At 39.5% G+C, this 14376-nt stretch overlaps 1 protein-coding gene across 1 annotated transcript in view; it reads right to left on the bottom strand.

Annotated features, from left to right (window-relative positions):
- The window catches only part of LOC125485691 (protein KATNIP homolog), a 55596-nt gene that overhangs the window by 18594 nt on the left and 22626 nt on the right, over positions 1–14376 (bottom strand). Inside the window, exons 7-11 of the mRNA XM_048609758.1 lie at positions 13504–13759; positions 11458–11601; positions 7550–7728; positions 6818–6927; positions 4355–4457 (exon numbers count right to left, since the gene is read on the bottom strand). Coding sequence (XP_048465715.1) covers positions 4355–4457; positions 6818–6927; positions 7550–7728; positions 11458–11601; positions 13504–13759 — 792 coding nt within the window. The remainder of the gene's footprint in view (positions 1–4354; positions 4458–6817; positions 6928–7549; positions 7729–11457; positions 11602–13503; positions 13760–14376) is intronic.

The raw sequence follows: 14376 nt of genomic DNA, 5'->3' as shown, positions 1-14376 counted from the left end.
CTTGAGGCACAGTTACTCAGAGAGCTTGAGGAAACTGACCCTTTGCCCACAGAGTGTTGTACAGAGAGTTTTGCTTCCTTGGAGTGAAACACTTTCCCCTTGGGATCCAACTGCACTTAGCAGATAACTGAGAATGGGAGACAGTTGATTAATTGCATGTGAGTGTGACCTTCAGATCCAAGGTCTTGATGCCATGGCTGACCTACCCACCTGTAGGTGGCTGTATAGAAGACAGTTGGTGCTGGAGTTCTGCCCCTGTTGCTGATCTGGAAGATGCTGCAATGTACCCTCAGAGTTCCCATTGACTTCAAAATGTGTTGACCTCATATTAAACAGAAGTCTCACAGGCGCCAAATCAGAGTAAAGGGTTGCCAATTTGAGTTGAAGAGAATTCCTTCTTTCAGAGGCTAGTGAATCTGTGGAATTCTTTACCACAGAGGGCTGTTGAGACTGGCACATCAACCGTATTCAAAACTGAGACAGATTTTTAATCAGTAAGGAAATCAAGGGTCATGCAGAAAAGTGGATCTGTGAACTAGCAAAAAAGAAAAGAACTGCGGATGCTGGAAATCAGAAACAAAAACAGAAATTACTGGAAAAACTCAGCAGATCTGGCAGCATATGTGGAGAAAAAGTAGAACTGACATTTTGAGTCCAGTGACCCTTCTTTAGAACTGACTGCAGCTGGGAAAAGTTTGGTATATATGCTAAAGAAAGGGTAGGGGGAGGGAAAAGGAGTAAATGGTAGGTGGGGATGGAGCCCAGAGAGAGAGAAATACATTTGACCATATAAAGGAATGGATAAAGGTCAGCCTAGGAGATGAATAACTGCTAATCTTGGGGACTGCCCATCTCACAGTAGAGGTGGTATTGGAAGTATTAGAATGTATGAAGGTGAATAAATCTCCTGGCCTGATCAGATATATCCAAGAACCTTGCAGCAGGCTAGAGAAGAAATTGCGGGGGCCCTCGCTGATATATTTGCAGAGGTGCTGGAAGACTGGAGGGTAGTGAATGTTGTGCCTTATTCAAGAAGGGTTGCAGAGAAAAAACCTGGGAATTATAGACCAGTGAGATTAACATCTGTGGTAGGTAAGTTACTTGAGAAGATTCTGAGGAGTAAGATATACATGCATTTAGAAAGACAGGGTTTGATTAGGAATAGTCAACATGGCTTCATGCATGGGAGATCATGCCTGACAAATTTATTAGAGTTCTTTGATGAAGTGACCAGGAAGGTTGATGAGGGCAGGGCGGTAGATGTAGTCTGTATGGATTTCAGTAAGGCCTTTGATAAGATTCCACATAGTAGGCTGCTCTGGAAGATTAGATCGCATGGAATCCAGGGAGAGCTGATACACAATTGGCTTGATGGTAGGAAGCAGAGAGTAATAGTGGAAGGATGCTTGTCGGGCTGGAGGCCTGTGACTAGTGGCATGTGTCAGGGGTCGGTGCTGGGCCCATTGCTGATCATTCTCTATATCAATGATTTGGATGAGAATGTACAAGGCATGATTAATAAGTTTGCGGATGAGACTAAAACAGACGGTATTGTGGACAGTGAGGAAGGTTATCAGAAATTGCAGCAGAATCTTGATCAGCTCGGGAAGTAGGCCGAGAAATGGTGAGTGGAGTTTAATATAGATAAGTGTGAGGTGTTGTATTTTGGAAAGTCAAATCAAGGTAGGAGTTTCATGATGAACGGTAGGACCTTAAGGAGTGGAGTGGAACAGAGGGACGTTGGAGTTCAGGCACACGGTTCTCTGAAAGTGGAGTCACAGGTAGACAGGGCAGTGAAGGACATTTTTGGCACACTGGCCTTCATCAGTCAGGGCATTGAGTAGAGAGGTTGGGAAGTTATGTTGCAGTGTACAGGACGGTGGTGAGGCCGCACTTGGAATATTATGTTCCGTTTTGGTCATCTTGCTATAGGAAGGATTTTATTAAAGTGTAAAGAATGCAGAAGAAATTTACAAGGATGTTGCCAGGACTCAAGGGACTGAGTTATAGGGAGAGGTTGGACAAGCTAGGACTTTTTTCTTTACAGCGTAGGAGACGGAGGGGGGATCTTATAGAAGTATATAAGATTATGAGAGGCGGGATAGAGTGAATGCATTCAATCTTTTTCCCAGGGTTGGGGAATCAAGGACTAGAGGGCATCAGTTTAACGTAAGAGGGGAAAGAATACATGGGAACCTGAGGGACAACTGTTTTACATTTAGGGTGGTACGCATATGCAATGAGCTGTCAGCTGAAGTGATTGAGGCAGGTACATTAACAACATTTAAAAGGCATTTGGACAAATACATGGATAGGAAAGGTTTAGGAGGATATGGGCCAAGTGCAGAGAAATGGGGTTAGCATGGATGGACATTTTGGTGGGCATGGACCAGTTTGGGCTGAAGGGCCTGTCTCCGTGCTGTAGGACTCTATGACTCTAATGGGGGCCATAACTGCTATTAGTGGCTGACAACGAGTTGTTTGTATTAGCAGCCCATGTGATAACAAGGACTTGTGTGTGGGGTTTGAGGTAAGGACATGGAAGAAGGCACTCAATTCAACTTACTGAATTTGATATTGAGTGTTGAAGGCTAAAGGGACCCCAAGTGGAAGATGAGATGCTGTCCTTCCAGTTTCCACTGAGCTTTGCTGGAGCAAACCCAAAACAGAGATGTTGGCCAGGGAACACGGTGGTGTGTTAAAATGGTAGGCAACCGAAAGCTCAGGATCATTTTTGAGGACAGCACAGAATTAGTAGATCTGCCATGATCTCATTGAATGGCAGAGCATACTCAATGTTGGCTAAGAAGAATTATCCATTCCCAATCCCACTGTCTAGCTCTTGGTCTGTACTCTGAAGGTTACACCACTTCAAGTGCATACGTGAATGCTTTTTAAATATAACAGGTTTCTGCTGTTACCATCCTAGTGACTTCCAGACCTCTGGGAGAAAACATTTCTCACCTCCTCTTTAATCCTTCTACCAATACTTTAAATCTATGTCACCTGGATATTGATCTCTCTACTAACAGAAGTAGGCCCATAATTTTATACACCTTAGTTAAATCACGTGTCAGTCTCCCCCATCGGAAGAACACACTCCAACTTGCCATTTCACAGAGATTCATAGCAAAACAGTTTTAAATACCTCTGTATCTTCTCTAGTGCAGTCACATAATTCTTGTAATGTGGTGTCCAGAGGTGGACACAGTACTCCAGCTTTAGCTTAACTAGTGTTTTATCAGTTATAGAGATACAGTCATAAAACATGGAAATAGACCTTCAGTCCAACCAGTCCATGCTGACCATATTCCCAAACTTAACTAGTCCCACCTGCCTGTGCTTGGCCCATATCCTTCCAAACATTTCTTATTCACATACTTATCCAAATGTCTTTTAAATGCTGTAACTCTACCTACATCCACCACTTTCTCTGGAAGTTCTTTCTATACGTGACCCATTCTCTGTGTAAAAGAAAAATTCCTCTTGTGTCTTTATAAAATCTTTCTCCTCTCATCTTAAAAATATGCCATCTAATCTTGAAATCTCCCATCCTAAGGCAAAAAAAAACACCTGTCATTCACCTTATCTATACCCTTCACGATTTTATAAACCTCTATAAGGTCAGCTCTCAACCTCCTATACTCCATTGGAAAACGTCCAAGCCTATCCAGCCTCTCCTGATAATTCAAACCCTCCATTCCTGGCAATATCCTGGTAAATTTCTTCTGGACCCTCTCCCCTGCTCTTGAATTTTATACCTTATCGTTAATACCTTATCTATGTCTTCCTAACCACCTTGTCAAAATGCCCAGCTGCCTTCCGGGATCTGTAGGCATGTATTCCAAGACTCCCTTGACCTTTTACACTTTAAAATGCTTTAATATTTTGTACACTCCCTTGCCTCATTTGTCCTCCCCAAAAACATTAAGTCATATTTTTCTGGGCTCAATTTAATTTGATATTTCCTACGTACATGACCAATCTACTGTCATTCTACAGTATGAAGCATTCTGGTGTGGGCAAGATAGAAATCTGCGTATTGAGATGCTGGCAAAATATTTTATGATGAGGTGGTGCTCATGACATTTTTTGCAGCAAGTAAGGATGGTGTGCATCCGTTAAGTCAAATTACTCAATACAGTAAACAATAGTGGTAAACGATGCATTCCAGCATAATTAATACAGATCCTAATTTATTACTGATATAGTTGCCGTTAAGCTTGCTTTTCATTTCAGGTTTTTACTGAATTTAAATTTCATGGTCTCCTGAACATTAGCCCAGGATTCTGGATTACTACATTTCCACTAGACCACTGCCCCCCACTGTGGGCAAAACTTGAAGGTTGCTCACCTCAGTAGTCATTCCAATTCTTGCCTTTATGGTACTGCTATCTGATCTATCACTGGAAGGCACTTCAATTTTCTCCAACACTTTTAGAAGTTTCTTTTGTTGACTGTAAAACAGAAGGTGGTAAGTAAAAGAAATTAAAAAGTTAAAATGCCTACACAGTAACACACTCTGCAATCACTGCATCCCAAAATATCATTTTACATTTCACCTCCATCCAAAAGCATCTGAAAAAAAGCAAATCTGTACAACCTGCTTCAAACATTTGCCTATGGGACCAAACAAAGTTTTTCTTTAATCTCAAAACATTTGCGTCATCCATAGTGGCAACAAGTGTTTAATAAGCAGCTTTTCCATCCACACACTATTGTCCCAAACTATTCAAGTAAATGTTGGTTTTGTATCAGCAGAAACATGACAATCATCAGGGGTAGACAAAGATGTTAAATATTTTGTGTCTACCTTCACAGCTTTAGACTTTGACTCAGTTCCTCAGTGGCAAGGCTCTACCACCATCCCTAATGCACCAGAATTTCTATTCACAGAATCATGGAATCTGGCCATTCAGCCCATCAGGTCCATGCCGATCCCCCAAACAGCAACCCACCCAGATCCTCCCCATCTACCCTATCCATGTAACCATGCATTTCCCATGGCAAATCCCCATAACCTATACATCCCTGGAAACTATGGGCAATTTAGCATGGCCAATCCACCTAGCCTGCACATCTTTGGACTGTTTGCTTTATTGGAAATAGCTTGAATGGGGAGGCACAGTTTCAAAATAACAGGCTTCCCACTTAAAACAGGAATGAGGATGAGCGTTTTCTCTCAGAGGGTTATCAATGTTTGGTATTCTCTTCCCCGGACAGCAGTGCAATCTGAATCATTGAATAACTTCAGGGCTGAGTCAGACAAAATTTTGATTTAAAAAGGAACTAAAGATTAAAGAAAGCAGGCATGAAAGGGGAGTTAATGGAACAATCAGATTAGCCATGATTTACTGAATGCTGGAGCAGGCTCAATGAGCCATGGAAGTGATGCCCTCCTGTTTCTACTTCCCCAGTGAATGGTATGACAGCTGGTGAATAGGGAAGTGATGTACATAAATAACAAATAACTGAGATAAAGGAAACAAGTACCTGAAGAAGTGTGGAGGGGGCAGGGGTTCAGGAGAACTGTGCGACATGTTGAATCTGTAATAGGAAGTTCAACTGACCCTATTAATGTTTAAGATCTGATATGAAATTTGTTTACAGTAATCAAAGTTTAATTGATCTTTAACTACTAAATTGGGCTATCTGGATTCCAAGCCTGTAACGTGATTAATGTGTTGTCACAGTGCAATTGTTGAACAAACCAAATGGTCAAAAACCTGCAAGCTGATGCTCTAGGTAAGATTCAGTATTAAATTGATTAGGTTAAAATTATTAAATTTGCAAAACAAGTGTGTCTTACGGGCTGATTGCTTGGAAATTGAGAATTTAGTGAAGAAATTATCGCATCTTGAGAGAAAAAAAATGTTACCACCATTAAGCCATTTGGTGCAATATGGATTTGATTCTAGTGATAGCCTTGCAATTGAAACGCTATGTTCCAGCCATTCATTTCTTACCCACTCACAGCTGACCATGTCAATCATAGAAAGAAGGGCCCATCATTAGCTATTCAAAGAGATTATCTATCCTCTGTTGCAAGCATATTTTGTGTTTTCGCACCTATTCTCTACTATGCAGTCAGAAGTGGCACTAAAAGTCTTGCTCCCTCAGCTGTGGATATTTCCCTTGATCTTAAAACAGATTACAGATTTCTCTAACAAACTTCTGAGGCCCCATAATTTAGCATACTGAGTCACAAACAATCAAAAATAAATAAAAGTTCATTGTTACACAAAATCCATTCACTCTACAGCCAGGTTTCAAAAATATTTTGAAGAAATCATTATGAAATTACAGAAATACAATTACAGGGTAACAGTTAACTTCAGACACAGAAAAAAACGGTTGCTAACTCAAACCAGAAATTCAAGCCTACTGCAACTAATACTAAAGTTATATAAAACCCACAGTTTACATTACACTGATTAAATAAAAAGCATTTCTTAGTGCAGCTGACAGGACTGATCTGATGCACTCTGGGAAATGCACAATTTCAAGGGCAAATGAGTTAAGGTGTTTCATGAATACATGTTTAAACACGTTTTGAACACTTCAGTTACTGAAAGAAGAGATAATTAAGTAAAACATTTCGAAAAGACTTTCAAGCTTTGTGCAAAAACAGTTTGTGCAGAATATGTTTTCCTGTGGACAGACCATACAGAATGATGTGTTTAAAAGGAAGTCATAACAGAAGAGTCAGTATAAAAATGACAAAAATATGATGGCTGGACAGCTGATAGTTTGAATGAAAATGCGTACAGATCTACCTTAATGATATTCTGATATAGACATAGAAGCCTGAAATTACCTTGGTTCCAAATAGCTGATTCGTTCAATAGCTTTATCGATCATATCGTGCTTTACTGGTACGGGCAAACACTGCAGTGTGCCATTTCTTGCTGCTTCTGAAGGCGAAAGCTAAATAATGAAACAATTAGATAACTGAAAAAGTAGTTTATTAACAAACAAAATACTTGATCAAATATCGTAATTTAAATTACACAAAACCAGAATTTATCTCCCTTTCTTTCAAATTACTCTTGAAAATTTTTGACCCAATGATGACTAAGAAAGAACAGAATGATTTTCCAGGAAACCAAAATGATTATTTTCAGTCATTGCAATGTATATGCACATAAATTGCTTAACCCATGCCTCAGAATAGGAAGCCCTACTGCATGCATACACACATTTTCTATGGCGTATTGACTCTCAAACATAAATAGATTTATAATATTCAATGAGCTATCTGCACAGGTTCCTCAATCCTGTTTAAAAAATACATCTAATAAAAAGCCTGGAAACCATGTAACCATTTATCCTGAGGTAAGATCACTTCTCTTATGATGCCTGTAGAGTCAGAACTTCCCTTCTTCCCATTAAATATGAATTGTAATGCATGAAACTTTGTATCACTTGTAAGCAGAACAGGCTTAGAGAATTTCTACTAGAATGGAAGAAATAACTTTAATCCATCCCAGTATCTGACATGTATTTCAAAACCTCTTGCACTTCAGTTTTTTTCCTCACTCTTACGTACCGTTTGCCAACATGTGGGTGTTTTTGTGATTGTTCTCTGCTTTTCTACACTTTTCAGCATATCTTCATTTTCTTTCTGCATGGCTTGAAATACACTTGAAGCAGATAATTCTGGATCCTTCACCTGGCATATATTCCTTCTTGCAGCAGAAAGTACCCGCTCTTGACGACTTTCTTGAGCTAAATAAAATAAATAGCGTATATATTATGTTTACTGAATATACTGCGACTAAACATTTAAAAATACACTCAAACTCAATTTTAAAAAGTCATAAAGTTAAGCAAGGAACTTTAGTTTGATATTAAAAAGAAAATCAGGATGCATGATCTAAAATTCAAAAGATTATCTATTTAATATTTTGAGATTTCTATTTAGGGGTTAAAAGATATTGGCCCATCACTACCTACAGTGTCTGTCAGAATTGTCCTGGCACATTCAATTTAATTTTGCTGATCATGTTATTAGAAGTCTCAGCTGAGAACTAACATTGTATTTTGAGGAACCAGGTTTCCAGTACCTGACTGAATAGGGAAAGCAACTGTCGACCTCCTTAACAGTCAGGTTGAAAGATTGTCAAATAAGCAGGGTGATAACAAAGCATTTTTCTTTATTCTTTCACAGCATTGCGGGAATTGCTGTCATTCTGATCCTCAAGTGTCCTTGATCTGAGTGACATGCTCAGACATTTCATATGGCAGTTAAGAGTCAAACCGCATCACTGGTGATATGGAATCAAGTGTAGGCCAGACCAGATTTCCTTCTTTGAAGTGAGACATTAGTGAGCCAAATGGGCTTTTATAACAATGGAGGACAGCTGTCATAGTCACCATAACTGAAACCAACTTAAATTACAAATTTATTAAGTTGAGATGGCAGGGACATATGTTGGAAAGCTCATCTTGGGTTAAATATGATGCTAGTGAAAACCGAGACTCCTCATTTTTACTAATGGGCTGAAAGAATTGACAAGCGATCAAGGAAACATTACCACTCCTGTGACCCATCTGCTCACTCAGCATTTAGGTTAGCAGAAATTAGTGCACAATAAAATATGAGAAAGCTGAATGCACTGAAGTTTCTACAAGGTGCAGGGTGAGAAACCAAACAGGAGAAAGATAAGGGACAAGTAGGTGATGCTATGTATGTTGATTTCAGTTCACTGTTTACAGTTCTGCACCTCTAAAACTTCTCTTTTCTCAAATCACCAAGCAGTCATATTTGCTTATGGACAACGGACAATATTTTTTGGTTCTTATGGTCAATGGACCGTAAGAAAAAGAAAGAATAGGCCATTCGACCCATCAAGCCTGCTTTGCCATTCAACAAGATCATGAACTGATCACCTACGTCAACATCATTTTCCTGCACTATCCCTGTATCCCTATATATTTTTAATATGTCAAAATTTATCAGTCTCAGTCTTGAACAATTATAACATTTCAGGTCACTATTCACAGCCCAGAAATTGGAAAAACCCAGTAACAAAATGTATAAAATTTAAAATCCAAGTAGATATTTAAGAATAAATGTTCTCGGAGCCACAAATGTAGCCATTCCGGTACAGCTACAACACCAGCATTCACTGAACAACGAAAAAAGGCAACAGAACTCCAATCTGACCAATCCCCCATCAGTAAAATTACAAGTAAATAGATGACAGAAGATGTTGACAGTAATATCAAGCAGCACTTACACAAAAATAACCCAGGTTCCACCAGGACTATTTGATTCCAGATTTCTTCACAGACTTGGTCCAAACATGAACAAGAGAGCTGAACTAAATATGAGACATGAATAACTACCCTTGGCATTGCGGCAACATTTGACCAAGTGTGAAATCAAGTGATCGTAGCAAAACTGGAATCAATGAGGATTGGGAGGGGTGGGGGGCAAGATCGCTATTGATTGTATTCATACCTAACAAAAAGGAAGTTGGTTGCAGTTAATGGAGGTTCATCATCTCTGCTTGAGGGGAACATTGCAGGGCTTTCCCTGGATACAATAAGTATATAGAATTAGACCCTATATATACACCACTGCAAAGAAATACCGGAAATGAGGTAACCAATTCCAACGGACCCTGGAGTTTAGATACCAGGCAGGAAAACACAACAACACTTCATCAGAGGCTGCACTGATCAGGTTACCCAACAGGGTAATTAAACATTCGCGACCTAACGAACCAGCTCGGCGAGCCAACCAACCACAACATCCACAACCCAAGCTACAAATCTACTCAAGAACCTTAGACAATAAATCCTCACTTAAAATTGTTGTTGCCATCCTGAAAATGGCGAATTTAAGTGAAATTACTTCTAAGTGAGTCATATGTTCCCATAATAATCAATGTTAAAGGCAAAGGTGGGTCCTTTGGATATATCTCGTGCAGAAAATACAATGTCCAAGTTGAAACACCTGCACAGCATTGTATACTTCTAGCTGAAGAAACTTGCTAAGTATGAAACAAGCTCACCATATTATAATGTTAAAACTCAATCAGCAGAACATTAGACTTTTAAGAATAGAGGTCTTGTCGTGCAGTAGTAGTGTCTCTACTTCTGAACCAGAAGGTCTGGGTTGAAGTCCTATCTGCCCCAGACACATGTCATAACATATCCAAACATACTGAATAAAAAAGTATCCACAATAAGGTTTGATTGACCAGGTGTCATCTAGTGACGGACATTGGTTGGCATAGGTGTTCTGGTGAAGTCTGAGGACTACGTTCACTGAGTAACCTCTGCCACTACATGGAGGCCCGGACTTTAGTGTGAATTCAGAACAGATGAAGTTAGAATAACAAACCCAAGGACTCCAGAGGACAGAAAACAGGAAGCAAGGCTGAGGCAAGAAGCAACTACATGGAGCGAGGGTGGCAAGCAATGCTGGTAAGAGGCAAGAGCTGGAGGAGTGAGATGGGAGCAGGGAGAAAAGACTGAGAACAAGGGCAGGAGGCAAGGCTTGGGAAGCAGGGGTGACATTACCAGGAGCAAGGGGGATTGATTGCGAAAGCAGCAGTGCTGTGCAAAAGTTTATGTTAAGCGAGGATTATGATACTGTCCTAAGCCTGACCACGTTCAGTACTTCAAGAATGATTTTCCTCTAACATAAGGTCAGAAATGGGGATGTTCACTGGTGATTGAATGATATTCAGCACCACTTGTAACTCCTCAGAAAATGAGGCAATCTAAGCAATATGCGACAGGACCTGGACAACATCCAGGATAATAAGTGGCATTTGTAAATAAATAATTTTAAAAAAAGACATTCACGCCACACAAGTGGCAGGGCAATGACCATTTCCTACAAGGGCCTATCTAAACATTGCCCCTTGACATTTAATTGCATTATCATCTCTGAATCCCCCACTATTAACATTCTCGTTTCTCGAGACCAGAAACTGAACCAGACCAGACCTATGTATACTGTGGGCATGAGAACAGATTAGAGGCTTAAATTTGCTTCATTTGAAGAAGTGACTCATCACCAACTGCTCAAGGGCAAATTGAGATGGACAATAAGTGCCTTACCATTAATGCCACATCCTATAAACAAATATAAAATTATATACTATGTAATCCAATGTAACTTCAGTACTGAATGGGACAGAAGATGAATGATTTAAAAAAAAATCAAAACTTTCCTTCTAAAATGAATGCTAAACAACAAATCCACAGTGCTCCATGTGTAGGTCTTATATTTTAGTACTTTTTAAAACAAAATGCAATGGTATATTTCCAATTAATTGTTCAGTTGTTCAGATATTTGTCCAAGAAAGATTCACAATTCCTCATGCTTACAGTCCTATCTTCTCACCATATAATACTGTTAAAACTCAGTCAGCAGAATGTCATTTCTAAAGACAAAACATAAAACTTCACATTCCCATCATCAGAAAGAAACCTTACTTGAAATCAGGTCTGCTCCAAGATGGTTAGAAGAAGAGGTGAATTTGTCAAAAGATTTACTTTTCACCAGACTGGGTTTCAAAGGAATGTAAGATCCTGCATCATTTTTCCTAGCTGCTGTCAAAGCTCGCACTTTTCGACTGCCTGCAAATGATGCATTAATAAATAATCTATTTTTAATTCAAACCTACCTTACTCTGTTAACACATATTCTAATGCTTCAATATTATATAGTTTGAATAATTTTAATTAGCTCTGATTTTTCTCCTTTCAGTCACTTCCTCTCTGAAGGAAGGGCACAGGCATTCTAAAATAATGCATCATCAAATCAGACAATATAAAAGGGACCAATTCAGGCCTGTAATGGCTTTAATTGAATAGCTATCTGATTCAGCCTAATCTTCCCCCATCACCCTGCCAGTTTCTTTGTATCATTTATGTTACATATTTATATAATAAGTAGCACTGCACTCTTAAATCCCATGCAATTGCTATTCTTCTAACAACTGGGCAGAAAGCGATGATAGATTTTTAATGTCCTCAGCCAAGATTTCAACTGGAGCTTTTCTGGTCAACATGACTCAATGCCTCACACTGTTATCTATTGCGTGCTGAGCACAATAGCAAATACAATCCAAGGACAGACTGGAAGTGTAGGAATCTTTTAATTGCATGGTTTTGGTCATTCCTTTTGGTTTTCATTTTTAATTTTGCATTTAAAAAGAATAGAATTATGCTTAAGTTGTCACCGCAACTTAATGGTAGGGGGGAAAAATAGTAATACAGCCTTGTCAGGTACAACAGTCCTTTCATCCAACTCCATTCTATATACTTCCAATGCCTTCTGACAAATAAAAAGCTAGGGTTATGAAACTCCCTCAGATTGTAAGCATTAACTGAGGTGTAACCTCGCCATTTTTCTCATCTCTTCCGCCATTTTGTGGCCTTTCATATAAACCACCAGGATAAACACAGTTGGGGTATCTGTATGTTGGAAACTTTACATGGACTGGATTCCAAGTTAGACAATGGATCATCTGATCGCTGTTCCTATATGCCTACATTGGATTCTTCCTCTCTTCCTCCGATTCAGAAGAGTCGATGCCTCTAGGAAGAGAAGGTTATCCATTTTGCATGAACTCCTCACATTCTGCTAAATATTCTGATATTTATCTTGTTTTTTTCTTTATTTATTCACAGGATGAGGGCGTTGCTGGCTAGGCCAGCATTTATTGCCCATCCGTAATTACCGAGAAGGCAGTTAACAGTCAACCATATTGCTGTGGGTCTGGAGTCACATGTAAGCCAGACCAGGTAAGGATGCCAGTTTCCTTCCCTAAAGGAGATGAGTGAACCAGATGGGTTTTTCCAACAATCGACAATGGATGCATGGTCATCGTTAGACTCTTAATTCCAGATATTTATTGAATTCAAATTCCACCATCTGCCATGGCAGGATTTGAACCCAGGTCCCCAGAACGTTATCTGGGTCTCTGGATTAACAGTCCAGCGATAATACCACTAGGCTATTGCCTCCCCACCTCTATTTTCACCAAGTGAATGTAAGCTAACACTCAGGACTTGTGCAAACAGAATACTGTGCATAAATATAATTTAATGGCCGGATGCTACCAGAAAAGAATGAAATTGTGAGTAGTGACTAATATCATAGAAGTTGAATGGCATTGGCGATGGCTAGTTGGCTCATGGTATCGGCATCTGTTCTTTACTCCTTCCAGTTTTATGCTGGAGCTATCCAAGCTAATCCCATTACTCTGCTCTTGGGGAGTATCACAGGCAGTCAGACTTAAAGCAATCATGTTGGCAAAGATAAATCCTCGCTCTTGTAAAATAAGTGCAACATATGAAATCGTGTATATTTTGGTATGACCATGCCATCATTGTTTTAAAAGCAAAAGCAGTAAAAGCAGTTGATTCAATGAAGAAATCTTAAAATTCCATTCCAATAAAGCTGTATAAGCAAATCTTAAACAGTAACACGAAACTCTATGAAGGCTGAAATGCATTACATTTCTCAAATCTTACCAGACTTACTTTTTGTACCAGGCCCAAATTCAAGTACAATCAGATCTCCAGGGTGTAAAGCACACTGTTTAGCCTCTGGCGCCCTCTGGAAAGATTGCTTGTTCAGCTGTAGATTCTCCAGACTGTCTGTTGATTCTCGAGTTTCAATCTGCTCTCCAATTTTCTCGTCCTCTAGGGAATCAGAATCCTCACTGCCAGTGCTCTTTTCATCACTAAGCTGGAGGTCAGCAGTCTGCTGCAAGCTTCTTCTCAACATCTAATAAAAAAAAGTGATGCATTAAGTAGTGGGCCAAAAATACTACAATCAGAATGCTAATTAGATGTTGGTATTAGGATTGCTGCAGTGTCAACAGTGGCTTAGTCAGTAGTGCTCTCACCTGAGTCACAAGGTTCAAGTGCCACTCCAGGGCTTGAGCACAGAAATCAAAGCTGACAATCCAATGCAGCACTTTGGGGGTGCTGGAGCCAGAAGTGCTGTTTCTTTGGATGAGGCATTAAACCAAACACCATGGAATCCTCCCTTCCCTCTTCCCCCCTCCATCTACACTCTGAGGGGACATTTAAAATCCCATGGCACTGTTTCAGAAAAGACTAGGAGAGTCATCTCAGAAATCTTGACCGATCCCTCAACCTAACATCACAAGAAAGATCTTATGCTAATTAATACTTTGCTGTTTGTCATAGTCTACTGTGTACAAAATGTCTGCTTCATTTGATGCATGATATGTCTGTTGTTAGCAATTTATTTATATTGTGTGATATATGGCTGTGGATTTATTAAGCATTGTAGGAAATCTGTGGTTGTACACAGAGTTCGATCTGTGAGAGTACTAGGATATTACATCAATTAAATAACTATAATTCATCAGTTTA

The sequence above is a fragment of the Rhincodon typus genome, chromosome 21, assembly GCF_021869965.1.
Source record: "Rhincodon typus isolate 14 chromosome 21, sRhiTyp1.1, whole genome shotgun sequence".
Lineage (NCBI taxonomy): Eukaryota > Metazoa > Chordata > Chondrichthyes > Orectolobiformes > Rhincodontidae > Rhincodon > Rhincodon typus.
The sequence above is the reverse complement of the archived record's forward strand: the minus strand, read 5'-3'. Positions and strand labels throughout refer to the sequence as shown.